Source organism: Protomyctophum parallelum (genome assembly GCF_964188405.1).
Source record: "Protomyctophum parallelum genome assembly, chromosome: 3".
In the NCBI taxonomy this organism is placed as follows: domain Eukaryota; kingdom Metazoa; phylum Chordata; class Actinopteri; order Myctophiformes; family Myctophidae; genus Protomyctophum; species Protomyctophum parallelum.
In genome coordinates this window covers 48,763,142-48,789,205 of record NC_139698.1, presented here as the reverse complement: position 1 = coordinate 48,789,205, position 26,064 = coordinate 48,763,142, and the positions used below count along the sequence as shown (strand labels likewise).

The window sequence follows — 26,064 nt, the reverse complement described above, 5'->3', positions numbered from 1 at the left end:
AAAATGGGTTCCCGCGCAGAATGGGTTAAGAACACTAGCAATAATTCAATTGTACAGTTTTAACTTTTAAACATGTTGCGGGCTCATAATGAAGCAATAACACATGAAAGGACGTGCTGTTTTACTACGGTATAGCAGCACAGCAGGTGTGTTCATCTTTTATTCTAACAGCTTAACTAAAGTCCTTAAGTAAAGTGCACAGTACAAAGCGGCTACTATGCTCACACACCTATATAGCAAAGGCTTCAATATTTGATGTCAGGGGAAGCCCTTTACTTGTACGTTTTATGGTAAAAGCTTTGCTCAAACTAAAATAAAATAAAAATCCTGCCTTTACCATGATCATGGCATCACATGGCAAAGTGAATGTTCCGCTAGAGAGGTCCTTACCTCGGCTGTGAGTTGTCGCTGAGCATCTTTGGCTGCGCCCAGGTGCTGAGTCAACTCTTCATTCTCCAAAGCATACTACACACACACACACACACACACACACACACACACACACACACACACACACACGCACGCACCCGCACACACAAAGTTAGCCACATTAGCCAGCTGACTAAACTGAATTACGCCTATTCAAATCTACAGCCGCCTTTGATACATAGAATATTGTGACTATTGTTGTCTTATAGAATATGAATACGAGCAACAACGGTGTGCAATGGATTATAAATTAGGGTGATATCTGTGAAATCTCTGACATATTCAAATGAAAATTGCAGACACGCACGGATTTGGCCTTCTTCTGCAGGTCTACGATTTGGGAGAGGAGGTGTGTGATCTCCTCCTGCTGTCTGGAGGCGTCGTCTGTCTTCCTGGACAGCTCCTCTGCCAGGCTGGACATCTGGAAGTTGGCATCGCCTGGACAACAACCACCACACAGACAGTCAACACACGTCAAATAAACAAACAACAACAGTTAGCAAAGTTCCCTAGTCTTTTAATACAATAAAACTGTCACGCACTTCAATAATGTCCCTATCGGCAGTTGCAAATTGATAACAATATCAGTGAATGACGCCTTGCTGGTCAGCCGGAAGATTAAGCAGCTACATATAATGCTAAATGTCATCTTGAGGGATTCTCCATGGTTGGCTAATGTTAATGTTGCTAAACTTATCGTGACCCTACTATAAGATGTTATGTTAACAAAACGATAATGAACCAACCAATAACTGACTCTCCAGATGTGTCCAAAGGGTTTTGGCTTGTCTCCTACTGACACTACTGTAGCTACATGAGAGTATCAACTGGTATATGCAGTTGATTATAATGATATATGAAAATATATCCTGTGCCTCACAGCCTGTGAGGCTGTGATAACAACATCATCAATGAATAAACTCACGTAGTTCTTTAACACAGTCATTAACCAGCTGCTGTTCTTTCTCCTCATAGGAGATGGTTTCTGTCTCCAGGTGACTGGCCTGATGGGAACACACACACACACACACACACACACACACACACACAATGCTGTTAACATTTGTAATACCGGTACTTTCATTTGTTTCTGCTCTCTACAGTCCCCACACCCTTAAATAAGATCAGAACCCCTTGGGAGCTGGACACATGCATCTGGCCTGGGTTTGTGTGTGTGTGTGTGTGTGTGTGTGTGTGTGTGTGTGTGTGTGTGTGTGTGTGTGTGTGTGTGTGTGTGTGTGTGCGTGTGTGTGTGTGTGTGTGTGTGTGCGTGTGTGTGTGTGTGTTTACCTCTGATCTTAGTGACAGGTTTTCTTCCTCCAGATCTTTGAGTTTCTTATGCAGAGAATCCAGAGGAAAATGGAGAGGAGCTGAAAGACTGAAGTCGATACTGGGACGAACCCTGGACACACATGCATGCACACAAATCAGGAATTTTAAGCAACTCATTCTAAGGGTGTTTGTAAATGTTGACTGCATTCATTTAAATTACATCCTTACATTACATTGCATTACATTGTGTTCAATCCTACTGGAATTAGAATGAAAAAATGAACTGGGAATCATGGGAATACAAACTAGAAGAAAGGGAAGGACAGGGGCATGAGAGGGGACTAAAGGAGAAAAGTAGAGACAAAGGAGAAAGAAGTGGAGTACAGTAGAGTACAGAAGAATAGAGAAGACTAGAGCATCAGTTCACAAAGTTTTCAGGTCTAAACCCAAAACATAAATTTGGTGTCTCCCCGGGACCCAAACGTGCAAAAGTACATTATTAAACAATTTAATCTCTGTTTAACAGTGAAAATAGCCTAATCTAAAAGACTGGCTATTTTCACTATAAAAATAATGGGTCAATCAAGACCCATTGGATTAGAGCAGAGTCTTACGGGGTAGAGGTAGTGGAATCTCCCTCACTCTCCTCAGCAGCACTGGTGTAAAACTGTAACAACTCATCTTTCATGGACAGGTCGTGACGAAGCTGAGATACCTACACGCACACACACACACACACACACACACACACACACACACACACACACAAGCACAAGCACGCAACGCACGCACATGCACGCACACACGCACACACGCATGCACGCACACACAGATGGGAAAGCAGCAGAAAGGTTAAACAGATATTTGAGACAACAGAGAATGAAAGGGCGATTTGAACTTGGAGTATAGGTAATTTAAGACACACACACACGCACACACACACACACACACACACACACACACACACACACACACACACACACACACACACACACACACATAAACACCAACACACACATATACACCCCCCACCGCCACACAGTGACGTTACGTACCTCCTCCCTGATGTGTTCCACTTGTTCCTCCAGTAGTTCATTTCTCTCACTGAGAGTTTTGTTTTTCTTCAGCAGTGATTGGCCGATACGAGCTGCCAACTCCAGATCTCTCTCTTTCTGTACAGACACACACATCCGATTGGTTAACTTTATCCCCTTAGAAGCAATGAGCTATTCGTCTTACTCTATGCAATGTTATGTAAGCTGTTAATTAATAATTCATGATCACTTCTCTGATGTAATGACCCGTAAACTGTGTTTACATCGTCGCTATCCACGAAGTTCTTAAAGGGACACATTCTTTTTTAATTGTTCATATTGTTGGTAAATATCCACCAGCCTGTGTAAACAGTGTTTTGCATATGCTGGAAAAATAAGTCATCAGAGTTTTAATATAGTCTCTGTGCTGTGCTGTGTGTCCTGTGTCGTTATAACTTTACATCTGAATTTCTCCTATGTATGGCTGCTGTTAAAACACTGTACAATATTCAATTTAGGCATTTAGCAGAGTACGCTCTAAATCCAGAGCGACTTACAGTAAGCAAGAAGAACACATGGTAATACATAAAATAAAATAATTAAAACGCATCGAGCTACTTTGGATCATTATTTATAAGGCCTGTCATGTATGTTATCAGCTTGAGTAAAGATGTCAGGGCCTCTATGGACCTCATAGACAGTCTCAGTATAAAGCCCTCTTAGAGTAATTAACAGCTTGTGTGACGTTGTTACCACGACTCACATTCCTTCTTTTATTCGGACTGGTTTTTGACTAACTGGGAGGATAATAGAGGCTTCTAGAATGTCATGTTCACCAAGGTGATACTGAGCAGCACAACACAACACAGAGGATCAAGGTCAACACACAAGGACAACTGACGTCTGCAGCTTGTGGTTTATTGCTTCGAGCCTAATTTTGCGTTGCTTGGCGACAAGAAAGGATTTTCAAGCTAGCTTAATTAAAAGCAGTTCTTTTCGGCAAGTGACAAGATAGTGAGATGAAGAATCAATTAAAGTTTGGGACGTAGACTCATTATTATGCAGTTTGCCAATTGCCACATTGCCTAAATAATGCTCAGCCCTTGTAAGTGTCACGGTTCAAGTCAGGAGAGCTTGGTATAAATACACAAGGACACAGGTGAACACAACTGAAAATCAACACTGGGATAGGCTGGGGAACTAACAGGACAAGGTGGAAACACTAGGCTAATCACAATACAGGTTGACAAGGCAGGCAAACAGTAACAAGGCAGACAGGAAACACTAGGAACAATTCTACAAAATAAAAGCACACAAGGGCAAAGCAAAACTCAAACAGGAACTAGGAAACCAAGAACACAATACTTCAAAAATCAGACAACAACAGAAAAGTAAAACACCAACCATTACTGGAAAACATGAAAACCAGCACGTCACGGATCGTGACAGTAAGCATTGTAAGCTTGTTCATCCCACCTTCCTATGAGTTTTTGATTATTTTGGCTACAATTACCTGCCCAACACAGATGACAGATTGAAAGTAATAAACAAAAACAACAAAACTAAAATATATATATACTGTATATATATTTAATTTTATATATTCTACTAGGCTCGTGTATAGCCAGACGACCAGAGATTTTGTGATATGTCTGGGAAATCTAAATTCAATGAATGGCCTTGAATGCCGGATAAAACCGGCAGTAACAAACCTACGCCTACTGCGCTGAAAACCAATCCTTATACCATCTCATATGACCGACCGCCCTAAAATTATGTTTTAAAACTCCAAATTGTTTCCACGCAGTTTTAGTCCATTCACTGAATTTAAATATCACTAGATGTATGAGTAAAGCAGAGAACTCTGATCCCATGGCTATGCAAGACACATTTTACTGGACTGTTATGCTGTTGGAACCTGATTTACTGTCATGTTTGTGTTACAGTCTTACCTCCTCCAACAGTCGAGTGACAGCGTCAATGTCACTGTACGTCTTTGTCATCTGGCCCACTCTGTCAGAACACAACACTACAGACAGACAGACAGACAGACAGAGAAAGACAAAAAGAGAGACCCTATTAGGTAATTGTGGAAACATGACCCACCAATACTGAATCCCTCTTTCATCTTTTCACAATTGTACCATGCTCATTGTCTAGTTCCTGACACACGCACGCACGCCCGCACGCACGCACGCACACACACACACACACACACACACACACACACACACACACACACACACACACACACACACACACACACACACACACACACACACACAGGCCAACCCATTGTCAATATATCAGGTAAGTCCACACAAATGCACATCTATGTGTATTTACACTTGTGCTAATGCGCCATATCTAGCTAATGAGTAGTTTAGAATAGGTAAGTTATTAAATGCCTCAAGAAGCACGCCCAGTGGTTACAGGCTTAACCACTTAAGCCATATTTTATACTTCATTGGATGTATGGTGTCACATAAAAATAAATAGCTGATCTACAAGCTCACAACGTGTTGCATCGTTATGCATTGTGAGCTTGTAGAAGGACAATTGTAGCTATTTCTGATGATTTTGTTTAAGATTTTGAAAGTTGTTAAGGGACATAACCGTTTTCAACCAACAGCATGTGGTTGAAATAGCTTCATCCAAACCTCCACTCATGTGCTACCTATCATTCAGGGTTTATTGTCTCCACCAGGCCGAAGGCATGGGGGGAGAGTATGTTTTGCACTCCGTCCGTCCGTGTGTCCGTCCGTCCGTGTGTGTGTGTGTGTGTGTGTGTGTGTGTGTGTGTGTCCGTGAGCAGCTAATCTCGGACACCGTTAACCCGGTCGATGCCAAATTTTGCACACACACTCCCTGGATGCCAACGATGAACCTCTGCCCCAAACTTTCCAGAACGGCCTGTTATAGCGCCACCAGGAGGCCGCTTTGTGCAAAACAAGTTTTTGCACAGTACACCTACAGATTTTGTCCAAACATCACGCAAATTGGTACACAGTCTCTCTAGAGCCATTCAACGAAACCGGTCTTTCAGATTTCTCAGACTCCATCCTGATTTACTTTTGTTGCCCTTTTATCCAACCACCAGATGAAGGCAAGCTGCAATGTCCTACATTCCTATCCTGGTGGAGACCTGTGCCCAGAAGGGCACTTTTTCTAGTTTTAACCTGTTGCATATCTATTTGTCAAAAAATGCCAGCTGTGTCAAGGGTGGACATTGTTAAAGTTCCTTGGAACTTTTTAGGCTGGGCTGGATTCCAGTAAGAGATTGTTTTTATTGTTATTTTCCTTGAAAGTACAAAGTGACACTTCCATTCAGGGCAGCTGTCTAGGACATGCATTATGGGAATTATCAACACATCTCAGAGTGCTTGGCTGAGGCTAGCCATCGTGATGACTAGGACAATACAGTAGTTCACAGCACTTCATTGCTATTTTGAACAGAATGTTTTTGCAGTTTGGAATGCAAAGTGATAGCTTCATGTTGGACAGAACTCCCATGGAAACGATGCAAAACAGAGTTGTCTGATGCAAACTACATCATTTCCATGTTTACAGGACCGAGGCAGAGGACATTTCATTGACGTTTCAACCTGACCGGACAAGTGTAGAGAGAGCAGAAAAGTAGAAAGATGTGCAACAATGTGTTGTAAACAATTGTTAGTTATGTGGACTACTAGAGATGGCTGAACAACCAAATGGCTGTCACATGATCTCGTTGAACTTTCAATAAATACAAAGTGAGGCATTAATGCCAGTGACCATACTGGTTCTTTTAAAGTTGCCGCACAACGACAATATTAACCATGCAAACACCAAACTGCTCATTCATGGGAATAGTTAGGGGTTCAGTCAATGTCTTGCTCAAGTACACTTTAACGCGATGCCGTGAGGAGCCGGGATTGAACCGGAAACCTTGCAGCTCCCAGGTAGCTCTACCTCCTGAACCAAGTAGATGTATGCTAATTGAGTGAAGTCACAGCTTTGAATCTGTGTAAATTGAGACTGAAGCACTAACCACTTAAATAAATCCTCTGGTTTTATAGAGAAACAGACTTGAGTTACAGCTGTATGTACCCAGACCGCTGTTTTTCGTCTATAACAAATCTCTTCTGTAACGTCTATATACCAAATACCAGAACTACATCTGCTAATTTTGTTAAATGTTCCCCCCATAATAGGCATGCCGAGGTTCAAATGGTTCAAATGTTAGATACCATGTTGATTGTTGACTCCAAGGTGGGGTCGTACAAGCAGTATAGAACTGGTATAAAACACACGCGCAACGCATGCACACAAGTCTTGTCTATAGTAGTGGGTGGGTGTGTTGTTAGAGGGTAGCACATTGCCATGGATACAAATCAGCGTTACCATTAACAGCCCAGAAGAGGCACGCAGTGACACACACACAACACACACACACACACACACACACACACACACACACACACACACACACACGACACGACACGCGTCACATGCCAATTCCCTGATGATCTATGAGTTCATAGATTAGATAAGATCAGTCTGTGTGCCATGTTGTGTGTGTGTCACACTACAGTGTAACAGACAGTGTAGACAAGGTGAACAGGTAAATGACGTCATCTATATTGACTTCAATTATTAAATCACCTCCACTGAGAAAGAGAGAGAGATGAAGAGAGTGAGCGAGAAAGAAAGACAGAGATGATGTTGGTACAGAGACGTTCACCACCTCTGTTTCTCACTAACTGTGCTCCAGTTGTATGCCTTCAGAACTGCGTCAGTGGCTGAACACAGCAGTAATTATTAACATTTAAAGGTGGTTTTCAGTGGAGCTGCTTCACGGCAATCAGACACAATAAGGCCAGAGGTGTACAATTACAAGCAGCTTGGTGTTACTGGCTGCTACAACGCCGTGACCCAGACTATCCACGTTCAAGGACAGATAAATAACACATTGTAATTTGTTTAACAGGGGGTTTCTCAGTGCTTCTTGACCGACACAGACAATAAGCAACACAGACTATAAGCAACACAACAAAACTACAAAAAAACAACGCAAGAACAAAAGCAGGTACAATGGCACTGTATTGAATAACTGTATCCACGTTATGCAATAGCTTATCTAAAGACACAAGAATATGCTGCCTCAGGTCAGTTTCCTACACACAAAATAAGGGAGGGCACCGTTTAGTCTTACACAGAAGGAGCTAAACAACACCTGCTGCACAATGCGGTTGTACAGTGTGGGTACACCGGGCAACTCCCAGGAGGAGACTGCTGTGTGGCTCTACTGGGAAGCACCCAGAGGCGATTAAACGAAGCAAAGGGAGAACCGCAGACTACCTTCATGCAGTTCACGGAGAACCTGTTGTTCCTCGTCCTCATCCTGCTCTTCCTCTGTCTTCCCGTGTTGTCTGGGCACACACGCCGGTTCCTCTACCTGGTCAGAGTACTCCAGGCTGTCCTCGCTGCCCTCCGGAGAAGGGGACAGCGCCATCCTCTCCCCCTCCGAATGCCACCACTATGTACTGAACCACACCATCCACAAAGCCATGTCAGGGCACTGGGAATGTGACTGTGACTGTGTGTGTGTGTGTGTGTGTGTGTGTGTGTGTGTGTGTGTGTGTGTGTGTGTGTGTGTGTGTGTGTGTGTGTGTGTGTGTATGCGAGAGACACACAGAGTTACAATCTCTCTGTGGGCGGAGTGTTCATCTGTTAATCAGTATTTGTGGGTGTGTGCAGCTATGTGTATATCTCTGTATCAAACATTGTACAAGTATGTGTGTCCATCAGTTCATGTGTACTGTATGCGAGTGTGAGACTCCCTGTGAAACACATCTGAGTGTGTGTGTGTGTGTGTGTGTGTGTGTGTGTGTGTGTGTTCTGTGTTGAAAGGTATATTGATGTTCTGTAGGGTAAGGTTGAGTCAGTGAACATGTGTGTGAATGTGCATGCGTGTGTGTGATGATCTGATCTGTGATCCGTCCGCCAGACAGTCAACAATACTGGCTCCTCCCTCTCTCCTCTCTGATTGGCTATTGATCAGCCAACTCTATTTGGAGAGTTTTGGAGTGGGGCAGACCTACTCTGACAGCTGTCCAGCAAACGGCTCTCTGGGTTTAAAATACTCTGCACATAAGCTATGAAACAACTTAAAATAATGTATTAATGTAGACTATACCACTTAATTATTTGGCTTTTAAATTCAGACATCAATTTGCAGTCTCCCCCCCCCCCCACCCCCATGTAATGAGGTTGAAATGGTACAGTCCAAGTCAACAGCAATTGGTTGTAGAGTTTAGCGAGCCATCTCAGACAGACACATGTGAGTCCAATTGAAAACTCCACTGCTAGTGCAGAGAAAATGGTACAGTCCTCTATGGAAACAGGGCAGTGTGGAGTGAACCATAACAAACCCACACCTGTTCATAGGGTGGAGCTAAACATAATGATACATTCACAGGTGAATGACCGCACGGCACTCACATGATGACACTACCCCCAGCAGCACACGGTGAACACAATATTAAATTATGTCTTAACTTAATCTTTTTGAGCGGTGCTAAACACTCCAACACGTGACTATAGTGTGAAGCATTATTATTAGTCTATTAGTTCAGCATTAATTATGCCCGGTTACTGTAGTTACTGTGGGTCAATACATCATCATCGTGATAAAAGGCACTGCTCACTTCACATGCTTGTGATTTATTTTCAGACAAAACTTCATACCTGTTTTTATGAACATTCAAAGCCAACACTAAATGTGCATTAAACATTAGGAATGTTTGGAATACTTTCCATTAAGCAAGAAACACGACACGCACGCACACACACACACACACACACACACACACACACACACACACACACACACACACACACACACACACACACACACACACACACAATGTTTGGAACATTTTCCATTAAGCAAGCAAGAAAATAACACATGCAGACAGAGACACAGACGCATGGCACACGCACAGACACAGGCAGAATTCAATATGCCAATGCTACAAATCATTGATGTGATGTCTTGTGTCATGTTTCTTAGGCTACACAAATTCATGTATAATGTACAAGTGAAATGTTGAACGTGAGAAAGTACCAGGTCACCTGAGCAGATCTCCTCTCACATTTCTAAATATGTGCCACATCAAAAGGCAAGCCGCTTTGCCATCGTTAGCTTCTTAATCATCAGTGGTGGAAAGTAATTAAGTAAATTTACTAGTACTTAAGTAGGCCTACTGTACTGTAGAGCCACGCTTTTTAGGTAGTGCGAACGGTGCGGCTACACAGGGCCTCGCGCCTTGCGAGCCTTGCGCGCCTCACGCCTTGCGAGGCCTCGCGAGGCATCGCAAGGTTGCGAAGCGCGAAACCTCGCAAGGCGCGAGGCATCGCAAGGCGCGAGGCATCGCAAGGTTGCGAAGCGCGAAACCTTGCAAGGTGTGAGGCATCGCAAGGCGCGAGGCTTCGCAAGGTGCGAGGCTCACAAGGTGCGAGGCTCACAAGGCGCGAGGCATCGCAAGGCGCGAGGCATCGCAAGGCGCGAGGCATCGCAAGGTGCGAGGCATCGCAAGGTGCGAGGCATCGCAAGGCGCGAGGCATCGCAAGGCGCGAGGCATCGCAAGGCGCGAGGCATCGCAAGGCGTGAGGCATCGCATGGTGCGAGGCATCGCAAGGTGCGAGGCATCACATGGTGCGAGGCATCGCAAGGCGCGAGGCATCGCAAGGCGCGAGGCATCGCAAGGCGCGAGGCATCGCAAGGCGCGAGGCATCGCAAGGCGCGAGGCATCGCAAGGTGCGAGGCTCACAAGGTGCGAGGCTCACAAGGCGCGAGGCATCGCAAGGCGCGAGGCATCGCAAGGCGCGAGGCATCGCAAGGCGCGAGGCATCGCAAGGTGCGAGGCATCGCAAGGTGCGAGGCATCGCAAGGCGCGAGGCATCGCAAGGCGCGAGGCATCGCAAGGCGCGAGGCATCGCAAGGCGCGAGGCATCGCAAGGCGCGAGACCTCGCAAGGCGCGAGGCATCGCAAGGTGCGAGGCTCACAAGGCGCGAGGCATCGCAAGGTGCGAGGCATCGCAAGGTGCGAGGCTCACAAGGTGCGAGGCATCGCAAGGCGCGAGGCATCGCAAGGTGCGAGGCTCACAAGGTGCGAGGCTCACAAGGTGCGAGGCTCACAAGGCGCGAGGCCTCACGCTAGACAGCATTTTTTCATTCTTTGAAATGGGAACGGCTTTACATGCTCCCCTCTCTGTCTCTATCTCTTCTTTTAATTGAGATATTAACTATTTAATTACAAATTTCCATTTTGCACCCATATTTTACTGCCATGTCTTATTACAGTGTTGCTTTTTACAAATAAAATAAGCTAATTAAGAAATGCCACGCTTTATTTTGATTGATCACAAAGTTAGTGTGAGGCTACTTTGATGGGAAAGCAACCGATGAAGAAATCACACGTCCACTGTAAGACCCGCTGCCTGGGTGTGAACTGTGAAGAACTCTAGTTACTTACCTTGTGCTGGTCGTTTGAATAATCAATCCAAGGTTTGTTTGTCTGGACTCTGGAGACCCAACACTATGTCATATTATGGATGGTTTAAAGTAAACTTTAAGAGGAGCTGGTCATTGTGCTGCATGCAGAGTGTAAGGTTGGAGAAGGTTCTTGGGGAAAGTGCTGACCAGCTGGTATAATCCGAAGTTAGGTCTTGGCGATAGCTTTTATCTTTATGGACAAGTTAAGAAAGCTTAAATTGCAAGGCTTAGTTTTAGATTCTCATACAGACTAGATTGAAGTTAATAATCCGACAGAGTACAATTCTGGCAAGATGCCTTATATAAGGAGGGGATGACGTCACAACTAGGTAGGCGTGACATCAGCCCTGACACAGAGTGAGAAGCTGCTCCGCTCTGCTAATTGATGACCTAGATATTTGCTGACTGGCATGAGGTATAATTTCACAGCACCTGCAATTCCAATAGTAACCTATAACATAAGGCTTTCATATACTATTCATATTTTTCCTAATAAGGTTTGGCCTTATAGATACAAATGTAATTAATTGATTGATTAATAAATTAATTAACAAAAAGATGTTCGCACAGGGCCTTGCATTTGTCCCAGGCGGCTCTGACTGTACTTAAGTAAAATTTTGAGGTAATTGTACTTTACCAATTTCCAATACTTTGCTTCTATAGGCCTATTCTACCTTTACTCCACTACGTTTATTTGAACGTTTTATAGTTACTAGTTACTTTGTAGATTGTGATTATTATTACAAAACATGCATTAACTGCTTCAGCCCATATACATTTTGGCGATCTACTGTACATGCGATGCATTGTGAGCTTGTATATCTGCTTTTTATATACATTTGAAAACTTGTGAAATGGGACATTCTGCACAATAAGCACTTTCTACTTTTGATACTTTAAGTACATTTTGATAAACTACCTCCCCCTGGCCAGCCGGGGCGCCTGATGGAAGGGAAAGGAACTGGTCGGAATAACGTGTCCCTTCCACGCGCTACGTCCAGCCGGGGAAATTCCCCTCTGTCAGGTGAAAAGAAGCAGCTTGGACTCCTCATGCATAGAAGGAGGCATGAGGTCATTCCGCTGCCCCCCCCAGGTTGGCAGAGGAAGTGTAGCGCCCAGGATTACATTAGATAATTGGCACTGGGTGAAAAGAAAACTGGGTTACAAAATCGTGGGATAAAAAAAAAAAAGTACATTTTGATACGAATACATTTGTACTTTTACTCAAGTAAATTCTGAATTCCAGACTTTTACTTGTTATGAAGTTATTTATACATCGCAGTATTGATACGTTTACTCAAGTAAAACATTTGAGTACTTTTCCCACCACTGTTAATCATTATAATTACTCTATAACGGGTGTGAAACCTGCTTGAATGGGCGAGCTCAATTGGCCCCCACATTCCTATGAACACAATAGAGCAAGCGGTCCTAGATACCGGTACAAACCAGCCCAGGACCTCCCACCTCTCCTCTCCTCTGTTCTTTATATGGCTCTGCTGTTTTAGACGTGGCAGCACTTCATAGGAGTTCAAATTAATATCACAGTTTTTCTCAAAGTTTTGCCTCGATTATGATTAATTAACGATTATCAAAATGTATAGTGGAAACAAGTTCTGCTGTCTGTGGTTCTGCCGGCTTGTAGAGATCACCTGCATTTCAACACAGTTTGTGATGTGAACTTGATGGAAGAGCAGTGTTATATTGTCAATATAATCTAACTGTTTATAGGCTCATCCTGGTGACCACAGCATGTTTAGTCCAATTCTTAAAATCAACATTATACTTTACATACAATATTGCAAACTAACTAACGATACTTTCCCCTTAACCACTTTGTTATTATGTAGGCATTACTGATGTGTACATTTTGCTAAAACACCAATGATCATTCCCACAATAAGTGCACAATATCAATGTTGAGGTAAAACATTATACAATTATTGTGATATTTGATTTTGTCCATAATTTTTTGAGGATGCCATTGGTCTGTCCCATTAATGTCAGTATGATATGAAAATGCAAATATCAGCCGGAGAAGCAGATCATTTGAATGTGGATTTAACACCTGTTAACACTATGACTTACTATCATGTACTGTACCCGACTACCGTATTAGCGTTTTACTTTCATACTTTTTCACTATGCACAATATCTGCATTATGTACTGCTTGCTTTTACTTAGCCTATATTTGTGATTCACCAGTTAAATGCCTTTCAGTTAACAGTACACTTGTGTAAAATGGATTGAACAAAGTGCAAACTGAACTGAACAGAGTTTATTAAAGCTGTATTCAATCACTAAAGCTCTGTCCTTCAGTCCTCCAGTCTACCAGCCCTCTAGAGTCCTCCTTCAGCAGCCCTACACTCTGGTCAGCCTCTATCCAGCCATACTTCATTTTCAGAGGTCTGCGTATGCCAGAGCACCATTGGCAGGCTGCTATGGAGGCAGCCATGTAAATCAATGAGCTAAATATATGACAACCTACTTCCAACTCGCTCTTGCGTATACCAGCTCAGAATAACCCCCCCGAATCAGCTGCTTTCTACTTCTGCTTCTCTACTCTCACTAGTAGTATTACATCTAGTGGTTTCACCCAGCCACAACACTAACCCAACCTGTCATTCTATTCATCCGATCATCTGCACTTGTGGCTAAAGTCTCCTCATCCTTGATGAAGTTTGCTCTTCTGGGAATTAGCCTTGTTTAACCACAGGACAAACATAAATATCTTACTTATCTTACTATGTATGCATTTAGCAGATGCTCTTGTCTTATCCAGAGTGACTTACTGTACAATCACTGCATGTGCTGCAAAGAAACGAGGATAGCAGGTAAACATCAAACACAGCATCCATGAGAGAGAGAGAGAGAGAGAGAGAGAGAGGCGATGGAGAGAGGAAGGGAGGATGAGAAAGGAGCAGGAGGGAGGCAGGTAATAAACCAACTGCGGTGACAGAACCTGTCAACAAAGTCACACACACACACACACACACACACACACACACACACACACACACACACACACACACACACACACACACACACACACACACACACACACACACACACACACACACACACACACGTGCACTGCATGCATGCATGTTAATACCAACACAATAGCTGGCATCACTGTCTGCTAAAGCCATCCATTCATGCTCTTATCCACAGTATGTGGCCAGAGCAATGTCCCCGGTTCAATTCTGTTAGGAGTCCTGCGATGCAAGTCATTCACCTTCTCTGTCCTTAGTTTCCTGTCTCTCTACTCTGCTGTCTAACTTACCCCCCCCTCCCTTTTCTCCTTAAGTTAGAAAGAAGAATATCCCCATTCGATGTCTGAGAAGTGAGAATCATGGATGTGACATGTAATGAGTGCACATCCCTTACCATCAGTACATTCATCATAGTACCAATCCAGCTCATAGTAGTCTGCCTTGACAAACCCCCGGTCTCTCGTCTGTCGTCTCTTCATCACGTCTCACTGTTCAGTTCAGAGACAATACTGTGTCTTTCACCGTGTCCCACCATGCTCAGCTCAATGTCTCTGGCGACTTCCAATGTCCCGGCATGTTTAGAATTTAAGACACTTGGTTTGTCCTCAGATCGTTAGCCTATAGTCGCCTGTCCTCTAGAGATTCCTGTGTCCCAGCATGCCTAGGGGCTCACCCGTTGGTACGAGGTTCGGTCGGGACTCCATGGACATTTCTCGTCGGTGACAGCCTGTATGTATGTATGATGTCCCATCGGATGTCCTATCTTGTCCCGGGTTAATCAGAAGCCAACCGGCGCTGTGTTGGGTGCCATCTTCATTTATCCTCCTAACGAGGATGCTTACGTGGTGTGTTGTCTCAGAGTTGTCTCTCCTGTTATGATCCCAGCATCATTAATACTCTAACGTCCTTCTGTCCGTCCTAATCCTTAGATGTCGACATTAGTGCTCCCTTCAATGAGAAACGTCTGTCTGTCTGTCTGTCCCTGCATCTAACTATTCCTCTCGTCTGTCTGGGCAGTTGTCCAACTATCTGTACAGCCTTCAATCACTACCTTGATGTGACAATGTCCCATCCTCTTTGTGGCTCCATCTATCAATGTGTCTGTTTCTTCCTGTCTGTCTGTCCTTGAATCGGCTGCCTGCCTTCCGATAAGGTCTGTTTGTCCTCAGCTGCTTGCTGTCTGTCCTCTGCTGAGGACATGCCTATGTTTCCTTTTCAAAACATCCTGCAAAAAGCGCTACACACATGGACTGCAACCATCAATGCACACACAGAGAGAGAGAGAGAGAGAGAGGGAGAGAGGGAGGGAGAGATGGAGAGCGAGAGATATAGATGGACAGAGGGAGAGAGAGAGAGAGTGGAATAAGGAGGGAGAGAAGAGAAGAGTGCAGCAGTAGCAGTCACGGGTTTTGCAGCAGAAGTGATGACAAATTGGCAATGATGACTCAGGCATGTGGGCGGGACTACAGATTATTCAAGACCAATCGTATAAGGCGCTGTGCCTTCTGCTAGGTCCCTCCTCCAGTCTTACATCAGCATCATCCCTTACACCCCCCTCCCTCGCCTACTTTGTCCTTCTGAAAGGTTGCTATAGTAACAGGCTCCGACTCCAGCAAGGCGGGAGCAGCATATGAGGCCAGTTGGCAAGACAGAGCTGTAGTGTTGGCATAGCTTAACCCATTCTGACCGGGCACCCATTTTGGTGTTGGCATCATGTTATGCTTTAGCTATTGAAAAATAGCAGATCTACAAGCTCATATCGCGCCACCGAGTGGCGCGATACGAGCTTGTAGGTCTGCTATTTTTTGAAAAATCGAAGAGCGACTGACATTTTTTAGAATCTGATCTCAGGTCATAATGGGTTCATCAGACCAGTGTGTGTCCGGTGGAAACCTCGTATGAATCTGATCTCAGGTCAGAATGGGTTAATGCTACATGGAGGCTAACAGGAAACCTCCATGAGGCAAACATAAAGGACTATTTGATATGGGATCCGTGTTCTGGAGCGGCCATTCATCTGGTGATTTCATATAGATCTCATCATCTCATCTTTTGAATGGCTCCTTAAATGTATGTCTGTAAATTAATTTGCATTATTCACTTTTCTTTCCTTTTTTTGCATTGATAACCAACTATTTTCATTCACTTTTTTCAGAATTTTACTATTTACAATTTGTGTTAAAAGGTAAATAAAATAATAAGAAGAAAACAAAAACTGAAAGACACTACAGGCTACATGTTAACCAATGAATAATAAATACCTTGTTATATGAGAAGGAGGTGTTTGACTGAACCCTGGCTTGGCGGCTCCTATCACACTATTTGGGTTGATTTAGATCCATGAGACCGCCACAGGACTCAGCATTATATACCCTGGTTTAGCTTTTTTATATTGTTTTTTAGTATGAATAAAAATGCATCTGCAAGCGAGTACCTACAGTATACCTAGTATATCTCTAGCTGCTGTTTGTATGACTGACAGTTACAACACTCAGACAGAATGTCTGGCAGATGATTTACATCTGGAGAACATCAGCCAATCAGAAGCCCCCCCCCCCCCCCCCCCCCCCCCCCCGCCCCTCCGTCCTACTTCCTGTACAACTCACATGGCGGGATGTCATCAAAACATGGAGTAAGGCACAGAATGAGGTTTCTCTGCACCATGATTGGTCGGCTGCCAGTCGTGTCATCAACTGGCCTCTCCCCTCTCTGATGCAACATGTATGTCAATAATATTTAACCCATTCTGACCTGAGATCAGATTCATACGAGGTTTCCGCCGGACACACACTGGTCTGATGAACCCATTCTGACCTGAGATCAGATTCTAAAAATGTCAGTCGTTCTTCGATTTTTCAAAAAATAGCAGACCTACAAGCTCGTATCGCGCCACTCGGTGGCGCGATATGAGCTTGTAGATCTGCTATTTTTCAATAGCTAAAGCATAACATGATGCTAACACCAAAATGGGTGCCCGTTCAGAATGGGTTAACAAGGATATCATGCCAGAGATCATTACATAATTAAAACACTCTCTATGCCAGTGACCAGACACTGAAGCACTTGATGCACACTAATTAGTAATTACTAATTATCACATTTTCAACCAGAGGAGGGCCACCAAGTACAGATATTGCAGTAGATACAGTATGCACGCCAAAATATCTAACAAACTGAATTGAGGTTGACCATTTTCCAAAGCTGAGCAGTATGCTTCGGAAAATGGTCAACCTTAAAGTACACCATGAGACATACTCGATGGGTTAAACATGACAGACCATTCTGGTAGGGTTGTTTCACCACCTGAGAACTGTTTTAGAATGAATGTACCACCAGACCTGGGAACTCTTTTAGACTATAGGTCAGCAGACCTTAACCACAAGACCTGACTGACCACCAGTCTGTATCTTTGAGAGAATGCATATCTCTCTCTCTCTCTCTCTCTCTCTCTCTCTCCAGGTAAATGAGAGTACATAAAGGTCAAGCCTATAGGACAGCTCTTAGTTTAGACACATGCACGCATGCACGCACGCACGCACGCACGCACGCACGCACGCACGCACGCACGCACGCACGCACGCACGCACACACACACACACACACACACACACACACACACACACACAAACAGTCTCCACCATCATAGGTTGTGTAGACAGCCATGTCTACATTTGTTGTGGAAACACTGTGCAGATGTCACATCCACGCCGCATAGCCATCAGAACACAAAATAATAGAATTAACCAAATGCAATCAATGTTCATGATATTAAACTGCATGGAACCATTACAACCATATTAAATCAACTGTTGTTGGTTGGAAATGAAGACAACACAGCTTTTGTTTGACGTTTCTCTACTAATATATTCAATGATGAAAATATATACAGAGTTTGTCTTTGATGACAATGCATTCCAAGGAGTCGTGAGACTTGCCTCAGACTTGTCGCACATTATCACCGCAGTACCGTTCAACAGTTAGTTGTTCAGACACAAATATACAAACTTTTAACAAGTGATTCAGAACATAACTGTTTATGTAGAATCCGGTTCATGTACTACATGTTGTATGCTGTCCCCTGTCTCTGTCAGTCTGATAAAATGATGAATGATGAATAAACTTTAAAAATGAACTTATCTTTAAAGGATAAATCTACATCGGCTCCAACATTCCGTATGGACTAAATGACGTACAAGTGGTGTTTCAAACACTACTTAGGATATCCTGAAATCTTTGATAAGAGCATTAAGTTGCTGACTTATTTGGCATGGGTATTTGTTTCACCTTCATCTGATAAAAGTATATTGGGTGACTTACAGAAGTATTTGAGAGTCTCCTCTATCTGTTCGGTAGTGAGGCCAAGGGCGGCGTCGGGGGCAACCAGTGGCGTGTGCAGCCAATCATCTTGCTCGTAACCGAAGATAGTATCTGCCCTTAGCCGGTAGACGGGCAACTGCTCCTCCAATAAGCTGATGATCTCAAGCTCCGGCAAATCAGTATTGTTACACACATCTGCACAGAGGGAAAGAGACAAACAGAATTAGTTTAGAATGAATTATTTACACCTTTACACTCTGTACGGGCTGGCTACTTGTGTGCATGTCCTAGTCTGGTGGCAGAATTAGCCTCATTTGGCGACAGGGAAATTGTCATCTTTATAAATACTTAACCTATATGCATAACAGTGTTTAAGAACAATGTATAACTACGTGATTCACATAAGTAGTGTATTTGGAAATTATTCTCGCCTTTTCACCTTTTATCTAAATCAGGGATGGTTGAGGGAGCAGTGAGCACTGAGGCTGCATTCTACTACACTGTTATGCCTAACTTACAGTATACTTATAGTTGCGTGCCGATATCACACACCACAGTATGGTCACTCTACAACGCATTCCTGCAATGTTGTGAGCTTGGCTATTTTCGGTGTGCAGCACGAGGCGCAACCAAATATAAATCAGGCATTAGTGTGTCACACATTTACACCCCACCAGTATGACCAGTTACTGGTCATACTTTTGGGCCACTAAGCGGCTCCACCTGCCGTGTTGGTGGTAAAATACCGTGTTAAGGGCACCTTGAGTTGTTTGAACTGGCAACCTTTTGGTCAGCAAAAAGGGAAGTTCCTTGGCGGTTTATAGTTGTATTCTTTCTTCAAGTGGCAAAGGAAGGTTTAGGAGGACCTCATGTGGCGGTTTGAGGAACTGCACCACCACTACCAGTTTGTCAACATTACGACTTCAAAAACATTACATTATAGTCTAGTCTATACTGTACTGTCTTTATGTATGGTGAACAGAATGTGACTACCATGTCTACGGTAGGTTCATAGGTTGTCACTTGTCAGTAATGCTGTGTTAACATTTAGGCGTCACCGTGACTGTGCTAATAAGAGCCAGGAAAATTGTACACACTCCATGGTTACCAAACACAACACCACGTGTTGTGGTTTGAGAAGATTGTTGAAAGCTATGGTAACCAATTTTGGGCATTTAGGCTGGAAGAACTTGCCAAAAAGTCCCATAACAATAGGTTCACTTCTCATAATACAGTGTGCAAACCATCTGGAATGGCACTAGCTGAAGTTAACTGGAGGGCTACTACTGTCTCAAATTCAAGGTATACTGCATTATCTATAACTTCTTTGTAATACAAGGGATGACAAAAACAATCCCCTAAGATTTATGATTGCCTTAACATGCTGACCAAAACAGCAAAAAGTATGAAAATGTGAATTATACAAATGATTATGTAAATAAATATGCAATTAAACCTCGGGCCACTTTATAAATTGTGTATATGTATATAGATTGCATATGGTTATGTGTAAAATAAATAAGAAATACAGTGAATGAATGATTTTATAAATGCCTCAATGTATTTACTGCAGTGTCCTGTCCTGATCTATGTGTAGAGTATGTCATGTTCTTTACTTGTAGTGCATTAACTGGTCTTTGTTTAATGTTTGGTTGGTCACTGCACATTTCTGATATTTCTGATTCGAATTCAATGTATAACAAACAGTATGAATTTGAACATTGTACCGTAAAACAAAGCAGGGCAGTAAGCTCTCTGCTGTCACACAGCCAACAGCGTTCCTGTGAAACGCCATACTATTTTAACTGGAGGGCAGTGGGCACATGATCCATGAGTTACAGTGGAAAATCTAGTCATCTTAACCAGGCTTCCGTCTTCCAGGGTCTGCTTAGCACATTATGGAACCGGACATGTGTTCAGACTGTGGAACAGCCTCATTGGATGTGAGGGCCGTTCAAATCGGTCTATGCTTTTCAGAAGGTTCATCTTCAACAACTTAAATCCTATATACTGTATACTTATTTGACCAGGGTGACCCAGGTCTATAGTCTGGTTTTCCAGCCTGATTCGCTGCGTTCCGTGAACGTGATGGAACGCAACGAATCAGGCTGGAAACCGGGCCACCCCAGGGCTCTATATTTAGTCTGCTGCTTTTTTTTCCATCCACAATAAATCTCTTCTGTGAAAATAGCCGTTCTAAAAGCTCAAATGCACTTCGATGGGAGCCTGTCAATCTGCTATTTTTGCCAAATGTTCGCCTATTAACCCATTCTGAACGGGAACCTGTGTTGGTGTTAGCATCATGTCGTGCTTTACCTATTGAAAAATAGCAGATCTACAAGCTCATATCGCGCCACTCGGTGGCGCGATATGAGCTTGTAGATCTTGCAGGTCTGCTATTTTTGAACAATCGAAGAACGACTGACATTTTTTTTAATCTGATCTCAGGTCAGAATGGGTTCATCAGGACCAGTGTGTGTCCGGCGGAAACCTCGTATGAATCTGATCTCAGGTCAGAATGGGTTAAGATGCTAGCTGGGTTCATAACTGATGGTTAGCCTACATGGTTTCTTTCCATCTTGTTACTTTTGTGTTGTTGCTGTTTTTGTTGACCACTAAATACTTTGCTATATACATTTTCATACAGTGAACAGCGACAATAGCCGATCTACAGCAGTCGCATCACAAGCTTGTAGATCCCAAATGTATGGAGTCAGGACAGAAATACTTTAGTTAAGGACTCTGTGTACTACAGCCACAGTCATTGTAAAGCTGTTACCCGTCTACAAAGGCAAGACTCTGTCAGGACTCAGGAGTAGTATGCCTGCACATGACAAGCGCACACACACACACACACACACACACACACACACACACACACACACACACACACACACACACACACACACACACACACACACACACACACACACACACACACACACACACACACACACACACACACACACGCACACACACACACACACACACACACACACACACACACATGCTGTTAATGCCTAATCCAGATGGAATGACTGCTGAGGCAGCAAAACACACACACACACACACACACACACACAAACACACACACGCGCACAGCCGCGCGCACACACACACACACACACACACACACACACACACACACACACACACACACACACACACACACACACACACACACACACACACACACACACACACACATACACTTACACATACACACATACAGCCAATGTGTCTCCATCACATAATCTAATTACAACAAAAACGGGAACAACTATATAGAAAAGTAATAGTTCGTCATAATACAAAGACTTGAATGGACATTTCACCCATTCACTTTTTATTATATCAAATTCAGGAGTGCCAAAGCTGGCATTTTCTGCTGTGACAACCAGGCATAATACCTTTACTGAGGAACTAGCTAAAACAGAACATGTTTTATGTATGTTAGATAATATGACTGAATACTATTTTACTTGGAGCCATGCCCTTCAGCACAATATTTCTCCAAGGTAGATGTTCTGCTTCTGTAGTGTTTTAGTTGTAATGAAAACTAATGCAAGTTCAGTGCTGTTATGTGTTCAATTTCATTGTACATGACTGGACCTCTCAGCTGCTGCTGCTGCTGGTTGTGCCTAAGAGTAAGACTAGGTTATAGAGTCAAAACATTTATACATGCATTTCTTTTAAGGATTTACTGTCCATCCTTTATCTCCAGCAGGTTAGATGTAGACCTAATGGTCTTCTTTCAGGTCTCAGACATAACTTATAATGAGTGTGACTATAATGAGTGTGACAGAATGAGCTATAGCTCGTACTGAATGAATGGAGCTGCTAAGTAACTAAGAAAGCTGATTGCATTCATTCTCAGATCTCACACTGTGTTTGTACGTGTGGACACGAAAAGAAGCACCGTCCGTCCACTGTACTGAACAACCTGTCATACCTGTTGGGCCGTATAGTAGTCAAGCTTTCTGACCAGGGGGTGAGACTCCCCATGATGCATGGGTTAACCCATTCTGAATCTGACCTGAGATCAGATTCATACGAGGTTTTCCACTGGACACACACTGGTCTGATGAACCCATTCTGACCTGAGATCAGATTCTAAAAATGTCAGTCGTTCTTCGATTTTTCAAAAATAGCAGACCTACAAGCTCGTATCGCGCCACTCGGTGGCGCGATATGAGCTTGTAGATCTGCTATTTTTAAATAGCTAAAGCATAACATGATGCTGATACCAAAATGGGTGCCCGGTCAGAATGGGTTAAAGCACAGGATTTAAAAATCTCATAAAACACAACCTGTACAGAGAATTGTGATACTGTATATACGTAGGTGCTGGGGTGGCAGTGCAGGGTTGGGGTTAGGCTGTGGCAGTTCCTGTCCACACCAGACTAGGCGTTCAACTCCTCCACGGCTTGGCCGGGTGTCCATATGGATAAAGAATTGCCATGTTCAAGGGAGGTGAGCTGGGCATCTTTGTCGCTGCACCAACGTTGATCACCGTGCTCAGGTTTTGGCCTGGGTCATTGGCATGATCCTAACCAGGATCCTAACTGCACGTGAAGCCACATATAGTCGAGTCATCATGGGATATCGGAAATATGGGCAGTCCACAGGGGAACACACACCCACATAGAGACAGAGAGGCTGTCAGATATGCTTTCAACATGACTCAACTAAGAGTTACTTTTTTTATTTTTTTATTTTATAAATCAACACTTCGGCTATGAGCCTTAGTTTGTTGGTATGGTGTGTGCCGGCTCTAATGACAAAACCCATTGATGATGCGCAACCTCTTTTTCTTATTTATCTTCCACCATCTGTTTCTCTTTTTCCTCACTAAATAGCAGCAAATATAAAGGATGCTTTAACAAGACATGAGCCTCCATTTTAAAGCCACCCCAAGATCCCCAAGACCTCTCCATGCACAACCAGCTGGAAATGTTGACAAGAGGCCATGAAAAGTATAGGGTTCATTCTAGAAGTTGCGAAATTGATTATTAGACATTGTGTGTGCACACCATAGACTGTAAAAAAAAAATGGTGCACACTCACAGTTGACATTTTTGGCCTGAGGGTGGCACTAGAGGAAGGGTCATAGGATCGATGAATGTGTTCACAGATGTCATGCCAGTCTCGCAAATGTAATATTTGGCCTAAGGGTGACTCAAGACTAGAGGAAAGGCCATGATGTCACCAAAATCAGTAGGGGGGTGTATCCGCTGCTGACTGCATTAAGTTTCATAATTATTTGTTTAATTAGTTGTAAGATAATGTGGTATTATTTGGTTAAAAGTGGTGGATTGCTACCAACAGACTCACCATTAGGGCCCTGTCAGTGGGGGCTAAAAATAAGACCATTGATTCTTGGCCCTGTAAATTGGTTATTGGTTATGTTCATTGTCCTTTGCTTCGACTCACTGACCCTGTCAGTGAGTTGACCTGCTGGTTGTGAATTGCTAGTTGGGAGAGAACCAGCCAATCAACCAGCGCAGTCATTGGGATTCAAAAACTAATAGAGGGTCAAGTTTAAGTTTAATAATAGACCAGAAGCTCTGTGTCAGTTCACACAACACAACTGACTGGCTTTTATTACAATAAAATAACACATGGCGTAGTCTGATTTCTCCGTCGAGTTGTCAATCAAAAGTGTCAACAGGAATATACTTAACCCATTCTGACCGGGCACCCATTTTGGTGTTGGCATCATGTTATGCTTTAGCTATTGAAAAATAGCAGATCTACAAGCTCATATCGCGCCACCGAGTGGCGCGATACGAGCTTGTAGGTCTGCTATTTTTGAAAAATCGAAGAACGACTGACATTTTTAGAATCTGATCTCAGGTCAGAATGGGTTAATCAGACCAGTGTGTGTCCAGTGGAAACCTTCGTATGAATCTGATCTCAGGTCAGAATGGGTTAATCAGTTCTACACATTTGGGCCATTGATCCATTGAATACTGCCTCTGATTGCTATATATTACCATGACTTCCTGCCTTTCACTCCTTCATGTTTCTCTGGGCATTGTGAACACCAGAGTGTGAGAAGGAAACGGAAATCCCTCAAATTAAACTAGTTCCACTTATCCAAGAGAATCTGAGACCTTGGTCAATCCTAGCTGTATCCTACAGCGGTATTACTAGCCGATATCTCCAGGAGGACGGACTTTGTTAACCCATTCTGACCTGAGATCAGATTCATACGAGGTTTCCACTGGACACACACTGGTCTGATTAACCCATTCTGACCTGAGATCAGATTCTAAAAAATGTCAGTCGTTCTTCGATTTTTCAAAAAATAGCAGACCTACAAGCTCGTATCGCGCCACTCGGTGGCGCGATATGAGCTTGTAGATCTGCTATTTTTAAATAGCTAAAGCATAACATGATGCTGACACCAAAATGGGTGCCCGTTCAGAATGGGTTAAAAGGTCAAGTTCAAATGTAATTATAGATGAGTTATGTCTGCAGTCGTCCTCCAATATTTACACAGACATGGATCAGTATATACTGTATGTCTGCATACAGTACGTAGAAATACAGTGAGTACACCATAAGACACACATGCAAGGACACCCACACATTGACAGAGACAGGAGCATTGGAAACATCGTCCACAAAATGTCAGGAAAGTCTTAATTTTTAAACAAATGTATGTTCATTGTCCTTTACTTCAAGCAACCAATTTACATTACATATTGCTTTCTCCATCTTTCTGCATCATTTTATTGTAAAAGCACATGCAGTATTCAAGCCCACTGCATGCTGAGTAAGCAGCTCAGTCAGTACACAGAGCCAAGATACATTCAAACACAGTAGTCCAGTCTAACATGTCTGCTGCCTCTAAAACATGGCAGCGTTGAGACCCGGCACCAGCTGAAGGACACAATCAAAACCAGCCTTCCTTCCTATAGCACTAAAGACGTTTTCTTTTTTTACTCAACGCACACCTACACAACGACTTCTAATGATGAATTGAGAACTTTTAGGATTCTGTTTAAACTTTTTAGACTGAGTCATGAACGACAGAGACAGCAGACAGACAGCTGTTGGCCAGACTGCTTTTTAAACTTGACCTCAACTTAGAAACTATTATTTGAAACAGACCGTTGACTGTATGTCCTGTCCAGTATACACAGTGTGCCCGGTATATACTCACTCATGGTGCACTGCTCGCAGCCCCAACAACCAACAAGCTCCTGTTCTCAGTCACATTTTCCTCCAGTCCAAACAGCAAGGTCAACCAAAAATGACACACAGATGACAAGAGAGAGAGAGAGAGATAGGGAGAAAAGAGAGAGAGAGAGAGAGAGAGAGAGAGAGAGAGAGAGAGAGAGAGAGAGAGAGAGAGAGAGAGAGAGAGACACACAGACACAGAGAGAGAAACAGAGGGAGAGAGAGGAGCCGGGAGCTAGAAGGAGGAGACAGGAAGAGCAAGAGAGAGAGAGAGAGAGAGAGAGAGAG

General features: G+C 43.4%; 1 protein-coding gene across 7 annotated transcripts in view; it reads right to left on the bottom strand.

The window, feature by feature from the left end:
• The window catches only part of trak1a (trafficking protein, kinesin binding 1a), a 41,406-nt gene that overhangs the window by 15,078 nt on the left and 264 nt on the right, over window positions 1-26,064 (bottom strand). For 5 of the 7 annotated variants that reach the window (XM_083761636.1, XM_083761639.1, XM_083761641.1 and 2 more), the window contains exons 2-9: window positions 18,589-18,783; window positions 4,688-4,764; window positions 2,757-2,873; window positions 2,316-2,416; window positions 1,720-1,831; window positions 1,355-1,433; window positions 737-867; window positions 391-465 (exon numbers count right to left, since the gene is read on the bottom strand). In XM_083761636.1, the coding sequence (XP_083617762.1) occupies window positions 391-465; window positions 737-867; window positions 1,355-1,433; window positions 1,720-1,831; window positions 2,316-2,416; window positions 2,757-2,873; window positions 4,688-4,764; window positions 18,589-18,783 (887 nt within the window). Of the gene's footprint in view, window positions 1-390; window positions 466-736; window positions 868-1,354; window positions 1,434-1,719; window positions 1,832-2,315; window positions 2,417-2,756; window positions 2,874-4,687; window positions 4,765-8,075; window positions 8,250-18,588; window positions 18,784-25,759; window positions 25,894-26,064 lie in introns of those variants that run through there. The other 2 variants (XM_083761637.1, XM_083761638.1) reach the window with 2 other exon arrangements.